Source organism: Melitaea cinxia, chromosome 12, assembly GCF_905220565.1.
Source record: "Melitaea cinxia chromosome 12, ilMelCinx1.1, whole genome shotgun sequence".
Taxonomy (NCBI): Eukaryota; Metazoa; Arthropoda; class Insecta; order Lepidoptera; family Nymphalidae; genus Melitaea; species Melitaea cinxia.
Genome location: NC_059405.1, coordinates 7,222,792 through 7,246,126, shown reverse-complemented (window position 1 = coordinate 7,246,126; position 23,335 = coordinate 7,222,792). Strand labels below are relative to the sequence as shown.

At 32.5% G+C, this 23,335-nt stretch overlaps 2 protein-coding genes across 2 annotated transcripts; one reads left to right on the top strand and one right to left on the bottom strand.

Annotated features, from left to right (window-relative positions):
- The first annotated feature begins 10,004 nt into the window (after positions 1–10,004).
- On the top strand, positions 10,005–12,380 carry LOC123658737 (organic cation transporter protein-like). Its single transcript, XM_045594081.1, has 3 exons — positions 10,005–10,351; positions 11,191–11,598; positions 11,668–12,380. The coding sequence occupies exons 1-3, from the start codon at positions 10,005–10,007 to the stop codon at positions 12,368–12,370; spliced, it is 1,458 nt and encodes a 485-aa protein (XP_045450037.1). The 3' UTR covers positions 12,371–12,380.
- A 1,321-nt stretch (positions 12,381–13,701) lies between these two features.
- On the bottom strand, positions 13,702–23,309 carry LOC123658422 (lysocardiolipin acyltransferase 1-like). The gene is made up of 7 exons (XM_045593847.1): positions 23,247–23,309; positions 22,898–23,004; positions 22,523–22,817; positions 20,764–20,960; positions 17,408–17,586; positions 14,802–14,905; positions 13,702–14,182 (listed from the first exon to the last, which is right to left on the bottom strand). The coding sequence occupies exons 1-7, from the start codon at positions 23,296–23,298 to the stop codon at positions 13,935–13,937; spliced, it is 1,182 nt and encodes a 393-aa protein (XP_045449803.1). The 5' UTR covers positions 23,299–23,309; the 3' UTR covers positions 13,702–13,934.
- Between the last annotated feature and the right edge of the window lie 26 nt (positions 23,310–23,335).

The following is a 23,335-nucleotide window of genomic DNA, read 5'->3' as shown; positions in this document are numbered from 1 at the left end:
TGAATAATAACATTTTTGTTAAATTCGACGGGGGCGAAGTCGTGGGCACAGCTAGTACTCAATAAAAAATAACTAAAAAATGTTTCGAAATTTAATTATTTTTACAAGAGAAAGAAAGTTAAAAATATCGACACGAAGCTATTCAAATGATATACTTATATGTATATATAGTTCTCAGTCATTATCTGTCTCGCTCACTCGTGGCAAACATGTCCACTGACCATTTCTCTCATCATTTTGTCGTAAAATTAAGAACCTACCAAGAGCTTGGGCGAATAAAAAACATTTGAATTCAGTAAAATGGGTTAATAAAAATCGGGTTACTTAATACTACCTGTTACTACCTGTTTACCTTGTTTTTATTTTTTTACTCCTTTTTTTAGTATGACATTAACAAGTATTGCAACGTTTTACAATCCTGATTAAATGCCCAAACTTTTAATAGCACTTGCCAAGGCACTTTAGTATATTTTTTTAAAGGACTTTTAAAGTCGACAAATTTTGAAAATTTTAAATTCATAGGTTTACAAATAGTCTTAATTCTAGAAAACTTGGGGCAATTGTGTCATTATACTTGTGGTTCTAGAAATGTTATTTAAGGTTACTTTTAGTTTAAATTAACAAAAATAATAAAAATTAACCACAATGACCAAAAAATGGTTACAGTTCGACCAAATTTCTAGGGTTTTTTTAAATGCCCATAATTTTCAAACTGCATGGGATAGATTTTTTTTCTGATTTTTCTAATGATGGTTACTATCAATCCTGTCACCTCGTTTTGGCTAGACGTTGACTTCTGGGAATCCTGTATATATAATGATATATAAAAAAATGAAGCTATTTCATGCGCAAAGTACCTACAACTTTTCAAAGCTATAACAGACCAGTCGCACTACGCAGTTTAGGTTTGAAGCTTCAAGTACACAACAGCGGTGCGGTGCGGTGCGATGCGGTGGTTCTTCTTCTTCTTCTCCTTCTCCTCCTCCTTCTCCTTCTCCATCTCCTCCCCCTTCTCCTTCTCCTTCTTCTTCTCCTTCTTCTTCTCCTTCTCCTTCTCCTTCTCCTCCTCCTTCTCCTTCTCCATCTCCTCCCCCTTCTCCTTCTCCTTCTTCTTCTCCTTCTCCTTCTCCTTCTCCTTCTCCTTCTCCTTCTCTTTCTCCTTCTCCTTCTCCTTCTCCTTCTCCTTCTCCTTCTCCTCCTTCTTCTCCTTCTCCTTCTCCTTCCTCTTCCCCTCCTTCTCCTTCTCCTTCTCCTTCTCCTTCTCCTTCTCCTTCTCCTTCTCCTCCTTCTACTCCTCCTGCTTCTCCTTCTCCTGCTCCTTCTCCTTCTCCTTCTCCTTCTCCTTTCCCTTCCCCTTCTCCTTCTACTCCTTCTCCTTCTCCTTCTCCTTCTCCTTCTCCTTCTCCTTCTCCTTCTCCTTCTCCTTCTCCTTCTCCTTCTCCTTCTCCTTCTCCTTCTCCTTCTCCTTCTCCTTCTCCTTCTCCTTCTCCTTTTCCTTCTCCTTCTCCTTTCCTTCTCCTTCTCCATCTCCTTCTCCTTCTCCTTCGCCGTCTCCTTCTCCGTCTCCGTCTGCTTCTCCTTCTCCTTCTCCTTCTCCTTCTCCTTCTCCTTCTCCTTCTGTTTTCTCCGTCTTGTTCTTCTTCTTCTATTATTATTAATATTCAAAGAAAAAAGTAATAATAATATTTATAATTATGAAATTAAAATAAAATACAGCATTTCATCAAGAAATAGTGATTTTTACGAATGTGAAAATGTGAATGAATAATATAAAACAAAGTTGCTTCCTGCTGTCAGTATGCTTAGATCTTTAAAACTACGCAACGGATTTTGATGCGGTTTTCTTTAGTAAATAGAGTGATTCCAGAGAAAGGTTTATATACATATGTATATACATGCACGATATAGTAGAGGAACACTGATAGTTTTTTCATCCATGCGAAACCGGGGCAGGTCGCTAGTAATATAATAAAGTAGCGGAACTATTTATTTTGTAGTTATGTTTAATACTATTCTGTATTATACCATTCATGTATCATGTACCATGTAAGCTCGTAGTTAGGCCATTGCAGCCGAAACAATATTTTTGAAATTGGGTCGATTTGTCTAATCGTCTGTTTTTCTATTTGTCTGTTCATCCTCTTTTCTGTTACTTGTCTGTACTCTTTCTCTTATACAACTTTGCATATGTTTATAAGAATCCGCAAATATCACAAAGTAGTGACCAACACTAATGAAACTCATATGTTATAATACCTTATAATGCGTTACATTGCGTTACGTTAGGTAATAATCTAAAAAATGAAAGATGATGCTTTATTGTGAAGCAGTCACCAATAAAGCTTTCGTTTTAATCGTTAAGTAGTTCTTAATATAATGTTTATACTAAAAGTTAAACCAATTTACTTTGCATATTAATGCTTATTTTTATTTGCTTTTTTTATAATTTACTTTTTAACAAACAAGTATCCAAAATTAGTACGTAATTACTTTGCATATACCAGTACAAATAAGCAGTATTAAACCGGTTCTTGATACCTTGTATTAAATTAGAATCGGAAAATTTTGAATCACACACATTATAAAATAATAAAAAAATGAAAATTACTGTTATCTATATTTGACATCTTCATTCGTGTTTTTGAAAGAACGAGAAATCTAATCAATCAAGAGATTTAATTCAGTTTAACCTTGGTCGCGTGGCCTACAAATTCGACCTGTTATTTATTTACATTTTTTATCTTTTCAATCTTACAACCAGGTAGATGTGCACTGTAAATAATAATATATATGTTAATAATATTCAAGAATGTATTTAGATAAAGATATACTAATATTTTTCTTTCTATAAATTCTAATACGGGCTTACGTATCATAGTTTAGGAATTAACTGAACAGCACTATCCTGTAGATGTCGTTGGAGTTAAATCTACCTTGCTGCTCTACAACTCAGTCGTCAGATAATTTCTCTATATTAAGCTATGATCGCCATCAGTTACTATGATACAATGAGAACGTTGTAAACGCGTAAAAGTGTTATAATCATTACGCTTTTTGTGCGATTTTCGAATTTTGTGCTTTTACTTAATTTTTGGAGTTTACTTCTAAACGATAAGGAGCAAGATACGAAAAAAATATGGAAAACAAAATCGTGTGAAACAACGAAACAAAATATCTGTGACGCTGGAGAGTAACGATAAGGGTGGTGCTTTACAGCGCTTTTAGATATAACAAGATGTACCTAGATTTAATAGTAAACCAGTATATACTATACTGATACGAATAGCACAAACCTCGATTTAAGTTTTTTTTTTTCATTCAATAGAGCCGTTAAATTTCTTAACCGTTGTTAACGTTCTCAATTCGACCGTATTTTTTACGTGTGATACCTCGTAACGTTTTACTGGGACTCTTTTTATAAACGAAAACAGGTGCTTGTCAACTGCAACTGGTCCTATTCTGATCGAAATCTTTTTTTTGTCACTAGGTCGGCAAACAGGCGTACGGCTCACCTGATGGTAAACGATTACCGTAGCTTATAGACGCCTGCAACACCAGAAGCATTGCAAGCGCGTTGCCGACCCTACCCCTAATTCCACCAGGAGCTCTGGTCATCTTACTCACCAACAGGAACACAAGACTGCTTTAAAATAGTATGACTTAGCTGTGATCTTCTGTAAAGTCGAGGTACTACCCCAGTCGGGCTACTCCATATTTTGAGCAGGAAATTTCTTGTTGTGCCCTACCTCAGTTAAAGTACTATAGATTTTAGTTTTTGTTTGCCTACAACAATAACCTTCTCCTAAGTCCTCATAGAAAAAGAAAAATTATTAATATTTTAACCAATTTGAATGAAACTGTTAATATTAATTCACAAAGATAATAAAAAATTACAATCTGAAAAGGTCATTGTTTTTAATGTTCTTAAAATTCTTATGTGTTCAAAAATTACCATAAACCGAAATCTTTATGATAATATATATAGATTAAAAAAAAACTATACTCATGATTTTTTTTTTCATAAAGAAACGACTAAAATATTATTAAAATTTTAATAGCAACATTACTTGCTTAAACAACGTTTTATTTATTTGTATAGGAGCGAAAGAAAATAGACTTAATGGTGAATCTTTATGAAACCGACCTCTAACTGATAAAAAATAAATCCGTATTTTCTTATTATAAGTATTCATCTCGTAAGGGCAGATCATTGGTCTTATATATAATACATAGTCGTTTAGAATTTGCCAGCTGCGTCTGGAATCCTTATCAAAAAGTACATGTAGAGAAAATAGAAAGATTGCAAAGAAAATTACTTAAGTCATTAGAGTATAGAGTTGGCAATAGTTATATAGATTATAGCAATTCATTAAAAGTACACAAACTGTCAGGCCTTGCTGAAAGGCGAGACTGTAACGATGCAATTTATCTATTTAAGATTCTGAATAATATGGTTGATGCCCCATTCCTGCTTTCTAATATCTACTTCCGCATTCCTCGCAGATAAGAAAGAAATGTCCGCAAAAAGGATTTGTTTACAATACCTAAAATTAGGGCATACTACACCGCCAATAGTTTCATACGACGTACATGTAAATTGTATAATGATAGATTAACGCCGAGTTGCACGAAAATAAATTAAAATTTAAGTAGTGATTAAACTAATTTAATCGCAAGAACTGTATGAAATTCTTGTTATTAATTTAGTTTAATCTCTACTTAAATTTTAATTTTGTTTCGTGCAACTCGGCGTAAGTGATATAGATATATTTGGTGTGAGTAAAAAAATGTTTAAAAGAGATCTAATTAGAGCATTGAATGAATAAAATATTTTCTTCTTTTGAAAATGTAACTTACTGTAATTTACTCAACGATAAAAATAATCTAATTTCAGAAACAAAATTTAATCAATTTGAAAAACATTTTAGCACGGTTAATATTTATTTTACTAGCTTCAGTAAACGCTAAAATTAAACCAGCTATCAAAAATATATAACAAATCGCCTTGGGCGTTTTTATCGTTTTAAAAAATGCAATCGATTCAGAAAGCCGTAAGGTTTATTGAATAAACTTAATGAAAATTGTATAACGGGATTTGTATATAAAATACTCGTGTCCTATACCTTGGAAATTTTCAAATCTTAGGAAGCAAACAAAAAATATGAGATTAAATTAAACCTGCGACCTCTAACGCAACAGTCAGTTGCACCTACGTGTGCATATTATATACTTTTTGAAGTTATACTTCTTTTGGCGGGTTAGGGAAAAATGATGAGAGTAAATTTTTACGATGCGTGCGCACACTGTCACAAAAAACTCACACCCTTGAAGTTAGCTAGTCAACGAAGAAGTTAGCAACGTGAAGTTAGCTAGCCGATGAAGTATAACTTCTTACTTGCGTACATATGTAAGTACACATACACTTCTTTAACTTAGAATCTTTGTTTACTCTACGATTAAGCCTTTAAAAACACAAAATAGATTTTTTGAATTTAAGTGCAAGAAACAAATAGACACATCTACTTGCCTTATCGCCATGAAAATGAATATAATAAAATACAATAAATTTTATGACAGCACGTACAGATTAAATGATGCTGATAACCTAGATAAAGTAAATCTTAAATTTTTTTTTCGATATCATTGAAACTTGACAGTGATCAGTCAAGGTTTATTATACCATACTTATTGTGACTTTAAATTAAAAAATGACAATACTGATTATTATTTTCGCTTCGCTTCAACCTGTAATATCCCACTGCTGGGTATAGGCCTCTTTCTCCATGTAGGAGAAGGATCAGAGCTTAATCCACCACGCTGCTCCAATGGGATCTGGCGGATATATTCTCACTATGAGTAACGATCACTATCAGGTGTACATGATAACAACCGGGACCGACGGCTTAACGTGCTCTCCAAGGCACGGTGGGGAGACCCAATAGGACTGCACAAACACCCAGACCACGGCAAACATCTGTTTGCCAATATAAATGTCTGTCAGATGCGGGGATCAAGCCCGCAACTGCCAGCGCAACAGTCACAAACCAGTGCTGTGACTGTTGCCCCAACGCATCGTCGTCGTATAATTAGTTAACCAAAATGATATAGAAATTAAATGCAGTAATTAAGGAAATTAAATGTTCTGTTATACAATCTAGTGAGTAAATTTTCTTCAATATCCTTTGTACTTATTTTCTTAATGTTTGTCTGGGCTTTAAATGTTCTCATCAGGAATTTAATTGCATGGTTTGATATAAAATACAACATGCCATCTAACATTGTGTTAAAAAGAAAAAATTGATTGTCTGTAAAGTTGGTTTACGGACAATAGTTTATAACATGACAACGTCATAACAAAACATCTCCTCGGACACATAGGCCAATCGAGTGATGGTATATGGAATATAGATACACTGTCACAGCGACTATTACTGAATGTAACGGGACAAAGAGCGTAACCGGCGTTCATCGATTTATTAGACGTTATCACGTCTATAATGTTCATAAATATACGTCAAATGTTAACACACCTAACTAGGTGTGTTAACATTGACGGTTATTGTGCTAAACTTAGCACAAGTCATGCTTACTGCTTTGTTTACACAAGTGATACGTTAAATTATAGTGCGTCGTAATGAAAATGTTTATTTATTGTACATCGATAAGTATTTCGCGTCGATAAGTAAACGTGAAACAATCTTGAACTGAATTATTATATTTTATTGAATACATATAAATAAATATCTTATTACAAAGACACCTTCCTCTGTTTGTCAGTAACTAGCTTAATATTTGTTTATAATATACATATATAAATAAATATAAATAATACACCCAGTATATAATCGAACTAGGTATAGGTTCGATTCTCCAGATCAGGCGAACAAATATTAATATGGCTGAAAAACAACATCAAATGATTACCATAGATGCGAAAATTCATAGACATTTGGTCTTTTTGTCAACCGAGAGAACCTCAAAATCGTTCGCTGTTTCAAGTAACCTGTAAGATAATTAAGTAAAGTAGAGTTTGACAAAGACGAGGGTACGCGTTTCATTTTATTTACTATAACTTCACTGTTTTTGCAACTTCTGTTCTGTTGTGCGTTATGTTGCAGCTTAGCATGCTTTTTGTCTAATACTCAACAAAATATTTGTGTTTGCTCGCAATCTAAAAAAAACGACTTCAATTACATCGACAAGTAATACAACGTAGATAGACGAAAAAATAGTCAAGTGAATAAGCGTTATCAAAGATTACTCAAAAAGTTTTAATCAGATCTCGATGAAATTTAAATGTTACCACATGATAAATATCTGCTTTTGATGAAATTAAAAATTATCAAAATGGGTATATCCAGTAAAAAGTTATGCGGTATAATAAAACGTAGGTCGACGAAAAAATAGTCAAGTAAAAACGCATTATTAGATACTAGCTGACCCCGCAAACGTTGTTTTGCAATATATGTTATTACACCCCCCCCCCCCTCTTGATCCCTCCCCTTAAAACTTAGCTGTATGAAAAATAAATGTTGGCCGATTCTCAGACTTACCTGATATGCACATAAAATTTCATAATAATCATTCCAGCCATTTCGGAGGAGTATTGTAACTAACATTATGACACGAAAATTTTATATATAAAATTTTTCACTGACTAATTTGCTTAATCACAATAAAATATAGCCTATGTTACTCCTGAATACTGTAACTTTCTGTTAGTGAAAGAATTTTTATGTATCTGATACTGATTTGCGAAGATTAGGGGAACACCGGGCAAGACGGGGTGGTGGGCAAGACGGGGCATCAGGCTTTTCAGGTGATTTAAATTGATCAATCTCATTCGCTCTGCCATCTCCCTACTAGCCACCACGACAGCTCTTAGTCACACGAGTACTAACACGGTGGTTATTCATTTATTTTAGTTATCGTCGAAAAGTAGATTTAGTTTGTTCGTATTAAAATTTCTTATATATACGTTTCGTAGTACATGAAACTTGTATTTAGTGAATTTTAAGTGGCACCCCGGTTAATCCTATCTACAGTACACTGCAGTAACAGGTAATAACTTGTTTTGTTATGAAACATTATTCAATTTTTTTTGTTTCAATATTAATGTTGAAACGAATCAACGGGCAAGATGGGGTATCTGATGCCTCATCTTGCCTGACACGATTTTGATTATTAATATTTTTATGTATTGTTTTAGGATGGTTTATATTTAAAAAAAGTCATATATGTTTATAAAAGAAACTCAGGAAGAGGAAAACGGTCAAGGGAAGCACTGAATAAGGCGATAGAAATTGTTTTGAAGCGAGAAATGGGACATATGTTGGCTGCAAAATTTTTCTTAGTCCCACAAACTACATTGGAATGAAAGGTAAAGAAGGGAAAAAAAGAATGTAAAGGTACCTTTGGATACCAGTATTCTCGCAAAAAGAAGAAGAAGAGGATGGGCTTGATGGATTATTTATTAGACATAGAAATCGGTTTTTTTTAACTGTAGATACTGTGGCAGCACCTCTTACAACAACAGCAACGAGCACTGCAGTTGTTGTTACAGATCCTGCTACTTCAACAGTTGTGACAACTAGTATAACTGAAATTAACACATATTTAAATTTGAGTCCTTCCCCTAGATTTTCTTATTGGCCTAATTTAGTGCATTAGCCAGCCCAAAGCAACTATTGCCTCTTCCAGTGACCAAAAAGACATTAAAAGTGGCGAAAAAACGCGGTAAAACTACTATCATAACCTCTTCACCCTTTAAACAGAAGTTGTTAAGAGTTAAGTTAGAAGAATTTATTTTAAAAAAAATGTGACAGAAAAGTTAAAAAAGCAAAACAAGGAAATCAGACAGAGAAAAAAGGAGCGAAAACAGAAAAAGGAAGAGTAACAAAACCTATTTCAAGACTAAAGCCACAAAGAAATATAATCCAAAGAAACGTATTAGACAGTCGTCTTCTGAAAAGAGTGATGTTGAAACCGAAATCACTCCATGCCTACATTCTACAGGGTTATATTTCGGCTCCAAGAAAGGTTGGATTGCTTATTCTTCTTGTGGTAAATGGTAACATTATGGCTGCGCAGGAGTGGATGATAATGATGCCGAAGCAACATTCATTTGCGAGTTCTGCACTCCTGAATAGTCGAGAGAATGGCTATACCCCATCTTGCCCATTAGGCCCACCCCATCTTACCCGACCTATCGGGCATGATGGGGTGATATGTCATATTTTACATTTTGTTATATTATTAACAATTCTGTGGTGCTGTGTTCCTGATTTCAATTTAATATGTAAGATTGATAACTATAAACCTGATTAAGAATAAATATGATTATGAAACCATGAACCCCTACGATTTCTGGAGCTTTAAACCTTAACTACCCCATCTTGCCCGGTGTTCCCCTACCCCCTACAAACAAACAAAGTTAGAAACTTTACCTCTTTATAATATTAGTATAGATAACTCGAAAAGTAGTTGTTAGATTTCAAATAAATTTAAAAATGACCAAATGACATGCACCACCTTTCGATTAAAATAAAAATTGTCGAAATCAGTCCACCCAGTCAAAAGTTTCGAAGTAACATACATAAAAAAATACAGTCGAATTGAGAACCTCCTTCTTTTTTGGAAATCAGTTAAAAAAGTGATAACATAAATATTATACAAAGACGCAAAGTTTTAAAATTATTATTTCATGAATAAAAATAAATAATGTGACAATTTTTATGACTTGATAGCAAAAGATAAGAATTATTAAAACAATATCCTACAGTTGTAAAGCAACTGTTTCGTGTGTAGCAATGTAATATTTATTAATTAGTTAGACATCTCTCGCTGTAAGTATCGTATTAGAACATTTTTTTTTATATATTATACATATGATTCTCAGTCATTTGGCCTTTTTAAATTTATTTGAAATCTAACAACTACTTTTCGAGTTATCTATACTAATATTATAGTTTTTTTAATTAAATTTATGTTTATTTCAGATAAAGATGACTGCTGATGATACTGTGGAAACAATCATCGGTCGTTTCGGAAAGTATCAAACATGGATTTTGTTTCTCATTACCATCGGAAGGTTTCCCACGGAGTACCAACTGACCAATGTCGTGTTCATCATACCGAGCGTGGAATATGTGTGCATGGATGATAATGCTTATAACTTGACTAATCATTGTCCGTGTGAGAACATGCAATATGATCAGAGTTCTATTGTAAGTTCAGTCACCAGTACGTGGAATCTCATATGCGATAGAAGCCAGCTGGCAAGCTTAGCACAATCTATTTTACAAGTTGGAATCCTGTTTGGAAGTATTTTTTATGGACATGTTTCTGATAGGTAAGCAAGTCTATAATAATAATAAGAACACATATCTTAAAAGTTACGTTCAAAATTTTTTAAAAAGTTTGTTATTACCTACTATCCTTTTTCAAAGTTAACTCTTCAAGAAATTTATATTAAAACATTCATTTTTCAATCCGATATATATGACGATATTCTTTTCTGTTTTTATTATTATCATTTAAAACAAAGAAATAAAAAATACACAAATTCCCAGTATTCACGCTTGTCGTATACCTAATAATTCTCTGCAAAACATAACATCGCTACGTTTGCAAAATTAGTTATGTGTTTTTAGCGGTATATTTACTATAGTTAAAACTAGCTGTGCCCGCGACTTCGTCCGCGTGGAACTTAACAAAAATCATTGCACACTTTGCTGAGTTACAAAATAAATAAATGTCTAAAGTAACAATAGCCTAAGTTACTCCTTATTACACCAGTTATCTGCCAGTGAAGTCCCGTTAAAATCGATCCAGCCGTTTCAGAGATTAGCCGGAACAAACAGACAGACAAAAATCGTAGAAAATGTTATTTTGTTATATGTACCGTATATAGATCCATAGGAATTTAGTAAAAAGCGGTTATTTTAATATTACAAACAGCACTCTAATTTTATTTATTTGTATAGATATATTTAAAGACAGATCAGTGATCAGATTAAATTCTAATTATTTATTTAAAAAATCATCTATTTAAGTTTGATTAAAATTAGTCAACCAAGTTAACATAGCGCAACTTTGTCTTTTGTTTACTTACATTGATCAAAATTTAACTTATTAATAAGTAACGAAACCAATTGTACAGACATGTATCGTAAAATACTGTTTTTTCAGATATGGACGTAAGTTTGCCAGCATACTGTCACTAGTCTCAGAGGTTATCTTTGTAGCATTATCTACAGTATCATCGCAAATATGGATTTTCATCGTTTTTCGCTTTTTCATCGGTACTGCTGTTGGAGGAACAATGCTTTGCTGCTATGTGATAATTATTGAACTTAGTGGAAAATCGTTTAGACCATATATGACAGGATTGATTGAGTTATCTTATATTTTGTCATATTTTACGCTACCCATCATTGCTTACTTTTTACGGGACTGGAGACATCTACAATGGGCAACATCCTTACCTTGGGTTTTCGTAATATTTTACTACTTCCTTGTACCAGAATCACCCAGATGGCTAATAACAATGGGTCAAAAAGACAAAGCTTCGAAAATATTAACATATATAGCCAAAAAGTAAGTTAACTATACACTAAATTTTCATAATATTTTAATTTAGTTTTTAAACATTTTTTTGTGTTTCAGAAATAATATGCCAACTGATAATATAAAGGAATTGGTAGAAAAAGCTGTTATGGAAGCCCAAAGTTCACGTACAAAACAATACGGATCATACTTAGATCTTTTCAAAACTCCAAAGATTAGAATTTATACGCTGATTACGGCCTTTGTTTGGATGTGTTGTGCTCATACGTTTTTCGGCATTAATCAGTACATCGGTCGACTTCAAGGAAACATTTACCTTAACGTAATGCTTTCGTCAGTAAGTTTAGTACCTGGACTAATTCTAGTCGTTCTAGCATCATTATACTTAAGAAGAAAGATTGCTGTTATAACAAGTTTTGCTGTAGCTGGTGTCTCTTTATTAGTGTTTATAGTGTTACCATCGGGTATGAGAGCAGCTGAATTAACATTTGCTATCATAGGTCAGATCGGAGCATATACGTCATTTGTTCAGGTGTATTTATATTCATCTGAAGTTTTTCCTACTGTAGTTAGAAACTCCGCTATGGGATTTGCTTCAGTCTTCGGAAGATTTGGTGGTTTTATTGCACCTTTTGTAGTTAACATAGGTATAGAATGGGTATCTATTTTAATATTTTCTTTTTTAGCTTTTTGTGCTGCATTTTTGTGCTACTTTTTACCGGAAACTAAAGATATTGTTCTGCTAAATACTATAGATCAAACAGAAAAATCAAATAAGAATGACACAGTAGTAAGTAGGTAGTTTCTTAATTAAAACTAATTTTGGTCTTTTTAAATTTTTTTTAGTACTGCTTGTTTTTTTAACTTAGGGGGTTTTTAAAAAAATATTCGTTTTGTAAATAAATAAATTGGTACAACAATAAATTGAGATGACAATGATTTTTTTTTTGTATTAAAAAGGGTAATATTTGACAATTAGTAATGAAAAATGATATCTGATGAATGTCTACCACCACTACAACAGCTACATACTCGTATGTCTAAAGCTCACTATTTGTCGCTGAATTCGCCGTAATTATTATTTCACCTTTAGATGATATAAATATGTGTGAATTGTTTATATATATATGTAAGTTTATGTAAGTATGTATAAATATCTATGCATGAATGTATGGATATGTGTATAATGTAATTGAGGAAATTTATGCTTTTTTTAACTATTATCACATTTGTGCCGGCAATACATTAGTATTGTAACAACCATTATTAAACGGATGTGGCAACTAAAAATAGTGGCGTTTCATTGCAAACTCATTAATCAAACATAGACAGCTATACACATGCGTACACTTATAAGTACAGAACAGATTTCAGTTCTTTCTGTAATAGTGTTTATTGTAAATAGTACCTAATAATACAAAATATATATATATATATATCAATTGTACGGTCTTATATATAGGTCAGGAAACTAATGCCGATTTCAATGGTGAGAGATTAGTACTAATGTCATAACTTTTTGTTCATGTCAACGCCGCTGTACGTCACTGCTATCGCTGTATGCAGTCACGTAGTGCGGTGATGACGCTTCATTGTAATTGATTATATTTTAAAACACAAATGTGTGACGTGTGATAGAAAAAGACAAAAAATGCTATTCTGTCTTTGTTGCACAGCACACCAAGCGATTGTCATGCCTCTCGCGGTGTAAACCATTAAGTTGACGTACCCCCACAACTATAGTTGCCCGACCTGTGTATATGAACGTGTTCAATTTTATTAATAACAGTAGCTGACAAAACAGACGTTGTTCCGTCTTCGGAACTGTCAAACGTGTAAAGTTTAAATACCTAATTGTTATCGTTTCTTAAATTTTCAAAATTTTCTACGCAATTCATTTCATTTATTTCAATTATTATTTGTAAATTTTATTTATTATATGTATTATCATATTTTTTTAGAAAATAGCAAAAAATTCGTCAAGTTGTTATCAAGTTTTGCTAATAAATAAGATAATCATGTGTAATAGTTACAAAAAATATAGTTTATATATATATAATATAGTTACACAAAAAATATAGTATATATTTTTTGTGTAACTATAAATCGTAGCTTTTATGAAATAAGCGAACATTTATTCATTAACTTTATTTCATTACATACATTATTGTCACTTTAGTGTTTATGAATAACTACGAACATAGCATTTTTTCAATTCTAAACAAAGACAAACGAGCTTGTTCGACACATTAAATTTTTAATATATATTAGCAACCTTATCTAACAAAATACATAGGTAAGATAGCTGGTAATAATCTAACGTCCATAACAAAAATTCCTACACCTCGACTCTGTTTTACTAATATCTAGCTAATATTTGTTTTCTCAAGGATTTTATACTGAATATTATGAAAACCGCCAAAATATTTTGTAACAAAAATGTACAATAACGTGTGATAAATAACCCAAAATTTGAATAACACGCTATAATAAAGCCAGTAAATAAATAAAAAGTCTATTATGGTCCAAAATACAAATGCTAATTTAGCAATTATTAAGGAACGAGGTTCTCTTCTCTGTGGTGCACTATTCGATGAGAAGTCAATGAAAGAACCTGGAAGTAAAAATAGTGATATTAACAATGGAAAAAACGTGTTTATTTTTATTGACAACACGAAACACATTCGTCCATATACCAGTGATTAGACGTGTTTGTAATTTGAGTTACTAGAAATGGTATTTTGGCATAATTTATTCGTTAATTATGTAAAAACCTGGCTGCCACTATTGAGCAATTATCATATATAGACATATATACTAGCTGACCCCGCAAACGTTGTTTTGCCATATATGTTATTAACCCCTTTAATCCCCCCCGCCCGCTTTATAACCTAGGGGTACTTATGAAAAATAGATGTTGGCCAGTGCTCAGACCTACCCGATATGCACAACAAAATTTCATAAAAATCGGTCCAGCCGTTTTAGAGGAATATGGTACCTAACATTGTGATACAAGAATTTTAATAATATATACAATCCTTTTCCTACATTGAGAAAGAGGCCTATGCCCTGCAGTAGGATGTTACAGGGTGAACTAGGTTATATTCATCCCGAGTGGGAATCGAACTCGCAAACCGCCGATGTTTAGGATTCAAATAATAAACTTCACTTATTTTCTAATATTATTATTAATAAATTAGAAATTATATAATATATTAATAAAATACACTCACCGCCCTTATGAAAACTCTCCAGACTAGTATTTTTTTCCTTCCAACGATCTTGGAGCCACGTCCTCAATTCTTCCTCTTCATATGGCAAATCTTCAATGTCGTACCTGTAATTTAAAATTTACATTATTTTTAAACAGCTACCATTTACAGGTAGAATTTATATATGATAATTAGGTTCCACAACCATCTTGAAACTTAAGAAGCCGACCGATGGCGGGATAACCATCCAACTGCTGGCTTTGAAATACACAGGCCGAAGACGGGCAGCAGCGTCTTCGGTGCGACAAAGCCAGCCCTGCGGTCACCAACCCGCCTGCCCAGCGTGGTGACTATGGGCAAAACACATGAGTTCACGTTATTTGTGACGTAAACTTGTGGAGGCCTATGTCCAGCAGTGGACTGTATAGGCTGTAATGATAAAATATTTTAAATAACTACTGAAAAGAGCTACTAATTATGTACGATAAATAAACTTAGATATGTAAATTACATAAAACTAAGTTCACATATACTGCACTGGTGACAAGAGGGCTGGTGCATTTTTTTCCCAAAGAATCGGCATAGCGATTTAACGGAGAAATGCTGCCAGCATTCTTGACAACATTCCACGCGGACGTGATTTATTCTATAATTATCTGTAAATATTTAGTTCTTAAGTTGTGAATTGTAAATACTTATGTATAGTTAGTTCAAATCAGTCTTCCGTGCTTACCAAATATATATATATATATATATATATATATATATATATATATTGATCTACTTATTATCTATCTGTATACATTTCACGCCCATATTTAGATGTGAATTTTTTTACATTACAAGATCAAAACGAACCAAAACTGGTTTTTACATGAATATATTATATATACAATGTCCTTATTTATAATTATTTTTGTATTTTATGGTGAACCGTAAAACTATAAGTGCGTTGGTCTGAAAAGAGAGGTTTTTTTATTTTATCATATAAACTAATTTTGCAAAATATTATTTAATATTAAATTATTTACAAACTAACCTGAAATGAGAGAAACAACATTTAAAGCTATTGTTATAACAGTTCTTAATAATAACTATTATTTAAATATTTACAATTACAACAATTACAATATAATTCTCACAATCGTTTAATATGAAAAAGAAACAGCTCCATAGCAACCAATTCACAGATCAAATATCATTCATCAAAGGACAATTACAAATTATTATACTAATAACATAAATGATTAAGTTTTGTAATATGGAACAGATTTGATTCTGCCTTTTTGTGACCCTTGTTTACTTTATAAATAGAATTGGATATTTTGTCTACAATTTCATTAGGTCCTATTCTCAATTCATCAAGTTTTTTTCGGTTTAATTGGTTTCCGTTTTCAACGTATACATAATCTCCTACTTTTAGTTCGTGATGTTTTCTGTTTTTATCGAATCTATTTTTATACTATTTTCTATGGCAATTTTTCGGTCTTGCAAAAGACGATTATGTGTTGTATTTTGCTTCAGTCTATCTGGTAGAATGTCATTTTTTTTCCTCCAATAAATATTCTGGGGAGAACCTTGTTACACCATGTTCAGTTTCGTTATATTTTTCTGTGCATTCGTGAGCAATAGTTGTTCAAGCAATTTTGTCCTCCCTTTCATTAATCTTGCAATGAATTTTATTAACCAACGTTTGGTTTACTTTTCATTCAGTCCGTTTGAAAATTGTGCATTTACTGCAGTAAAAACTATAGGTATATTTTCTTTTTCTAAAAAAATTTAAAATCTTTTGAATTAATGCCTGGATATATTCAAAAGATTAATAATTAAATATCTGATAAAATCGTGTCAATTTTATAATCTTTTGTTACTTTTTGGACCAGTTTTATAAAATCATTCGCACTCTGGGCTTTGGCTGTCAAAATATAGGCGTAACAAGTGAAGTGATCTACTGGAAGATGTAAATATTTTTTGGTTGAACGAGTACCACCAAATACCCCTATGGTATCTATAGGCACTATTTCAAACGGATAGGTAGCGGGACCTAAGTGAGACATTAATCCAAACTTGTATTTTCATCTAGATTTATTTTTTATACAGCCATCACAGTTTTTGCATACTTTTTTTATATTGTCCAATAAATTGTTAGCCTGATAAAATGGTTTAATCTTGTTTTCCATTTGTAGTCTTCCTATGTAACAGTAGTAGTGTTGTACATGTTTTATAATATTTTTACTAAACTCTTCAGTTAATATAATCTTTTCATTTTTTCCTATCTTTTTATAATATATATTATGTTTTAAAATAAGTCGTTTACTACAGTATTTATCTATCAATAAATTAATATGGGCTTCATAGCCTTTGTTTACATACATATAAAAAAAATCTACAACTGGGCAAACAAGCGCACGGCTCATCCCAAGCAACACCAGAAGTATCGCATACGCCTTGACGATCCTAACATTAATCTCCCCAGCAGCTGACAGCTCTGGTCACCTTACTCACCACAGGAGCTCAATACTGCAAGCAATATTATTTAAAACTTTGAGCAAAATATTTCATGCTATGCCTTACCATATATACAAATCAATGAATGAATAAATAATTATTAGTAAGAGATTATTTACCGTTTGATGTGAAAATGAACATGTTTGGGAATTTTTCCGTGTAATAAATCCATTTCAGTTTGCGCGGGCACGTCGTAAGCAACAGTGACGTCATATACCGAAGCAAGTCTGGAATGCCGGAGACGAGAACATAGTACTGCCCAGCCAGTTGTGCGAGGATGCAAAACAAACTCAAAATTCTGTAACATGTTTATCATATACGATTAATTTATTTATTTTCGTTGTGTATTAATGGCTTTCAATGGTGCCAAAGGACACAGAGGATTTCTCCAATATCACATAAGGTGGAAAATAAACAAAGTATATCGATTGATTATTGCATCCACCCAATCCAATGCTAACGCAATTTTGGTAGGCATTGGAAGGAAATATTGTAGTTGTCGAAGTGAATTGATTGCAGCAAACACCTTACGGCTCAACTCGTTCAGCTGAGGTGTCCAGGAGAGACAGTTATCAAAAATCACACCGAGATTTTTTACTTCGTCACAGAAGTTAATAGCAGTTTTGTTAAAGATGACAGGTGGAACAAGTGACCAATCTATTCGACAAGCTAGTTTTGGACTGCCAATTACTCGAAATTTTTCAGGATTAACATTTAGTCCATATGAGGTACTCCAACTATAGATTTTGTCCAAGTCATTGTTTATCTTATTTATACATATAGGCAGATCACTCAATTTAGAATAGCAGTAAATTTGAAGATCCTCTGCATACAAGTGGTAGAGAGAAGATATTTGGAGGCATATTGAATTTATAAAAATTGAAAATAGGAGGGGAGACAACACGCCACCTTGCGGCACGCCAGCGTTTACGATTGACCAGTCAGAGTATGAATCCTGGACACGCAATCGCTGCCGACGCCCGTACAGGTAAGTATGAAACCAATCAATTACTGATAGAGATATGTTAAGAGCCATTTCACAAAAATCGGTAACAATCCGCGAAATTGTAATATTTTGACGTCGTTAATCTCAGTGTTGGATGCAATAATGTAATTTATATTCTTGAAATATAATAGAGCAACCTTTGTTGTAGTCCATAGTCAGATCAGAATTTTGATTTATATTATGTGTATAAAATTATTAACCTTTTCATCAGCCTCGTCCCTGGGTAAACGGTCGCAATGTATACTTTGAAGTCCTACTTTTCAATAACCTCTACGTTGAAACCATTTTAAAAAAATATCATAATATGTGGAATATAATTTTGTTGTCCACTATCATAGATTTTTATTCCATTTGTATCTCTATTAAACGATAAAAAAAATTTAAAGTTACGAATATTTTCCAAATAAGTACAATTTTAAAAGCGATATTTCTCTTAGAAAACTAAGAAATTTTAACGAACTATCTTCATCAAAGTAAACTTACATCATTAAGGAATACAAAAAAAAAATAATTAAAAGATGTAATTATTTTTAATACATTTTATATTAAATAATAAAAAGATAGTATATATTGCCACGCATCGAGCCCGGTAAATCAGTCGAGCGCTAGCGCTCTTAGAGGTAAGGTCCACGCCAAATTCTGCGCAGCCGTCTCTTTCGCTCACACGCGCCAAGCGCCTGTTGTTATAGCGGATAAAACGCATTTGATACTTTCATAATAAAATATAAATAAAATAAACATATTACGAAAATGACTGTAAAATAATATAACGATAATTTCTGTACACAAATGGATAATTTAATTTTCTTTTCTCACACTATCAATACAAATAGGCATTTCAATCTGTTTGTCTTATTATTTGTTAATTAATATGTTTGTCGGTGTCGATGTCATTAAATGCTTTTTTATTCATATCGTAAATATTAGATTCATTCGTAAACTGAAAAAACTAAATCAATTTAAAAAAATTGTTTCATAAAATTGATTTTTTTAATTTTATTTTAAATTTATTGACTGTTGTTATATAACATACTTGAAATTTTTAACAAATTAATTATGTAAAAAACATTTTATACCATAGTTATAATTTTTATTATACATCAGAAAATGATCACGATGGTCTTTTGGTTGTCACACTATACGTACTAGCACAAAGATCGCGCGGCTCGTACGACTCGCGCGATGCGACCAAATTTACCTAAACTTGCAGAGCGTAAAATTGTGAAATGGCTCTTAAGAGAGCACAAGACAGCTAGCAATAAATCAAAATCTACTGGTAATATGGTCTATAAGGTCGTTTATTCCTGAGATAGGCAACTTAATGCCGTGTTTCAAGTAGCAGCCGGATATAATACATACTTTTTTTTTCATCAACAGACAGTTTACCAAAATTAGGTACCTACCTATATAATGAATCCATTGAGTGTACTAAGACTAATAAAATTGACAAAACCAGACAGCGTCCTAGGGCCCCCTAATTGATTTTCATTGTCAAAGACAAATTTAAAAAATTTGCCATTATGTAGTTATAATTATAATTGCCGTTCAAGCGTGTATAACCACATCAAGCGAACTGTCCTCCTCGCTAGTTATGGTATAACGTAATAATACTAAACCATTTAGTATAAAGTAACATAGACCTAGGACAACAAGTTTACAATCCTCTGGCGATTTCTATATTTTAACCGTATTTATTATAAGACGTAATTCATTCTATTAAAATTCTAACCCAGACTTATATAAACGATTGCATTTTTGAACTGAAATTACATAAATATGAAATTTCAAAAATTGAATGAATTTCAGATATTGTTTCGAACAATATCTGAAATTCATTCCTAAATGTAAATTCTAATCTGTGTATTACCAGGTGACTTCACCTTATCTAACTAAAAAAACATAGGTACCTAAAATTATTCCGTTACTAGAAGCTAAACTCCTCATAAATTACCCTTACATAACCTCCGCGTAATTTATCATAAGAAATGTAAGTAAGAAGCTACAGTCAACATACCGCTTTAATCATGAGATAAAATAAAAGCTATGTAATCATGGAATGTGCAATAAAATGTTATGAAACGTAGTTAACAGATTTACGTTTTGAAAACAACTTCTATTAACTATGATTATTTCTCTACGCTAAACGTTTTAATAAAATATTGTGTGATAAATTACGAGTAAACGTATACAGCGAATGAAATGAAAAAGAGTGACCTTGTCTCAATGATAGCATTGATTTTATTCATAGACAAATTAATTTATAATTTAAATTAAAAATTTGAAAATATATTCGCTTAAATTAAATTGAAGCCTTACTTACAATGAACTCGACCTTTCACTAACTCATATTCCGATATCAAAAAGACATTAATACATGAAAAATTAATTAAAATTAATTAATTAAATCCTTGAACTTTGAAATAAAAATAAAATAACAATTTATGCAACAATCAAATCTTAAGAGCTCACCGGTAAGTGTCGAGATAAAGCAAATTTTTCGCTGCGACGTTTATTGTCTTCGCTCAAATCAGTCCCTTCCGGAAATAATACCACCCTTTGATGATATCGAAGTCTTTTGTAATAATCTATGAACTGTGTAATATTTACTTCATCTTCCTGCCAATTCCTTTTCAAGTACAAAAAGTAATTTAGCTGCATTATCCAACCTAAAATACAATAAGAAGGAATGTGAGGCGTTGAATGGAAGGGTTCGTTTCACTAGTAACTGATAAAACTGTCTGTCGTACAAAAATATCCAGTAAATAAAAGTTTATAATAAATTTTACTTCTTCACCATCAAGCTGCACTTCATACGTCAAGTACCCGAGGGTAAGAAACATTTGCAACTTGAAAATCCAAAACTTGTATTTTATTTCTTCCTGCTAATAACAGCTGTCAGTAACATATGTGCGAAATAAATATTATCAGCAACAACAAGCGGAAGCCTGAAGTAACTCATAAAGATATTGACGGTAAACACAACATTGATTATGTTTATCTTCTGTATTTGTAAAAATATGTCTAACAAAAATGGTGGTATCAAATTTATTTCTCAGATGATTTTTACTTAGACGACATTAAGGTATAACAGATAACGGCATAATCATGTTTTTTTTTTTCATTACAATATACAAAATCAACGTACTCTAAATTGTCCGTTCCTTTTGTTGAAAAATCGTGCATCATTATGCTTATCTTGCAGGCGACTAACAACATAGGTAACTGACTTCAGATCGACAGTCCTGTGACTACCTAGTAAAGCTATAGGTATGTGGTCGGACACTAACAGTGTTTATCTGTTACGATTTCTAGTTCTAACTTTTTACTTGAGGAAATGGAATGTATTATACCGCTAACTTTTAAACTCATTTTATTTATTATTTATTAAAGGCATTCAGCCTGTATCCTATATATATCCCTCTGTTAGACATAGGCCTCTTTCTCCACGTAGGAGAAGGAATGAAGCTTAAATTTATATATGTAATCCACCACGCTACTCCACTGCGGGTTGGCGGGTACATGAGTAATGATCGCTATCAGGTATTTATGGTTACATCCGGGACCGACGGCCTAACGTGCTCTTCGAGGTACGTTCGAGAGAGAGAGCGGTATTCGAACCCCAAAACCGTTGGTATTTTGGCCGACTAATCGCACCACTACACCAGAGCGGTTGTTATTATTTAATTACAAGTATAAAACCGGCCAAGCGCGAGTTGGATCCGCACATTGAGGGTACTGTACAAACAAAATTATTAAAAATATTTTTATTGTATTATGTATCTAATAATTTATGACTTTCGCAATCTTTCCTTTATCTGTGCTATAAGACGTTGCTTCGTACCAAATTTTAAGATACTGAGTTTACGGGAAGTAGCCTGTAGGTTTGATTCCCTTGCGAGTGTCGAGCGGCATAAACAAGGCTGTATCGTTTAATTGCGTTGCTTTAGAAGTTTGATTCTTTTCACAGCTCCAAGGGACAGCAAACTTGAGTATTTGGTACGAATTTTAGCTTGATATCTCAACGCGTTCTTGAGAAAAAGGGTCTTGACAGACAGACGGACAACAAAGTGATCCTATAAAGGTTCCGTTTTTACCTTTTGAGGTACGGAACCCTAAAAATTAATTCTAGCTTAAGTCAAGACCATAAAATCATGACCATTATATAGTACGACCAAGTTATATAGCAACAAGCTGTAGAATTTTAAGTACAACTTTTTTTATTACTTACCTATTCCTGGAATAGCTTTGATTTCGTCTTTCAAAACGAATTTTATTTTAGATTTTCCTCCAGTCACTACATCTAGTACTTCTCTCCTCAATTCAGACTTAATCTGGTTATTCTTTTCTTTGCAAGTGCAGTCCAGAAATATCGTACGTCTTTGTGTCGCGTGATACAATGCTATCCACACATAATTCCAATCCACTCTTGTGCGATGATTCATTACAATAATAGTCGTTTCATCTGGATTCACATGATCACCATAATGATGTAGTTCCGTGTTACAGCACCATTGAAATAATGCCTGAAGGAGTACTTATCTGATATTATAGTAATCCAATAATTTACCTATATTATAAACGATATGTCGTGATGATACTTTACCACTGGATATAACTCCCACAGCGAGAACAGTACATCAACTACATTTCTATAAAATTTGTGTTTTATAAACATTAAATACATAACTGGACAATAAAGAACGTAAAAACCTGAAAGATATATATTTTGTAATATATATTAACCAAATTATACAACTTATGTTCAAAACAAATTTTAAATATCACAATTTAATTTTTGATGTGCTTGCTATTAATTATATTATAAAATTATTTATAAAGAAACCGTATTTTGTTTCTTTTAAATTTCCATATATTTAGCTGTATAACGACGGTATTGTATTTGTAGATAATATTAATTTTAAAACATTAATATATATAAAAACATTATTAACCTGCTAAGATAGTATAATACCATGCTGCACAAACCAGAAAACCTATCGCCATGATGGCAGACTTATACTGACGAGGGGTTAAAGAAGCC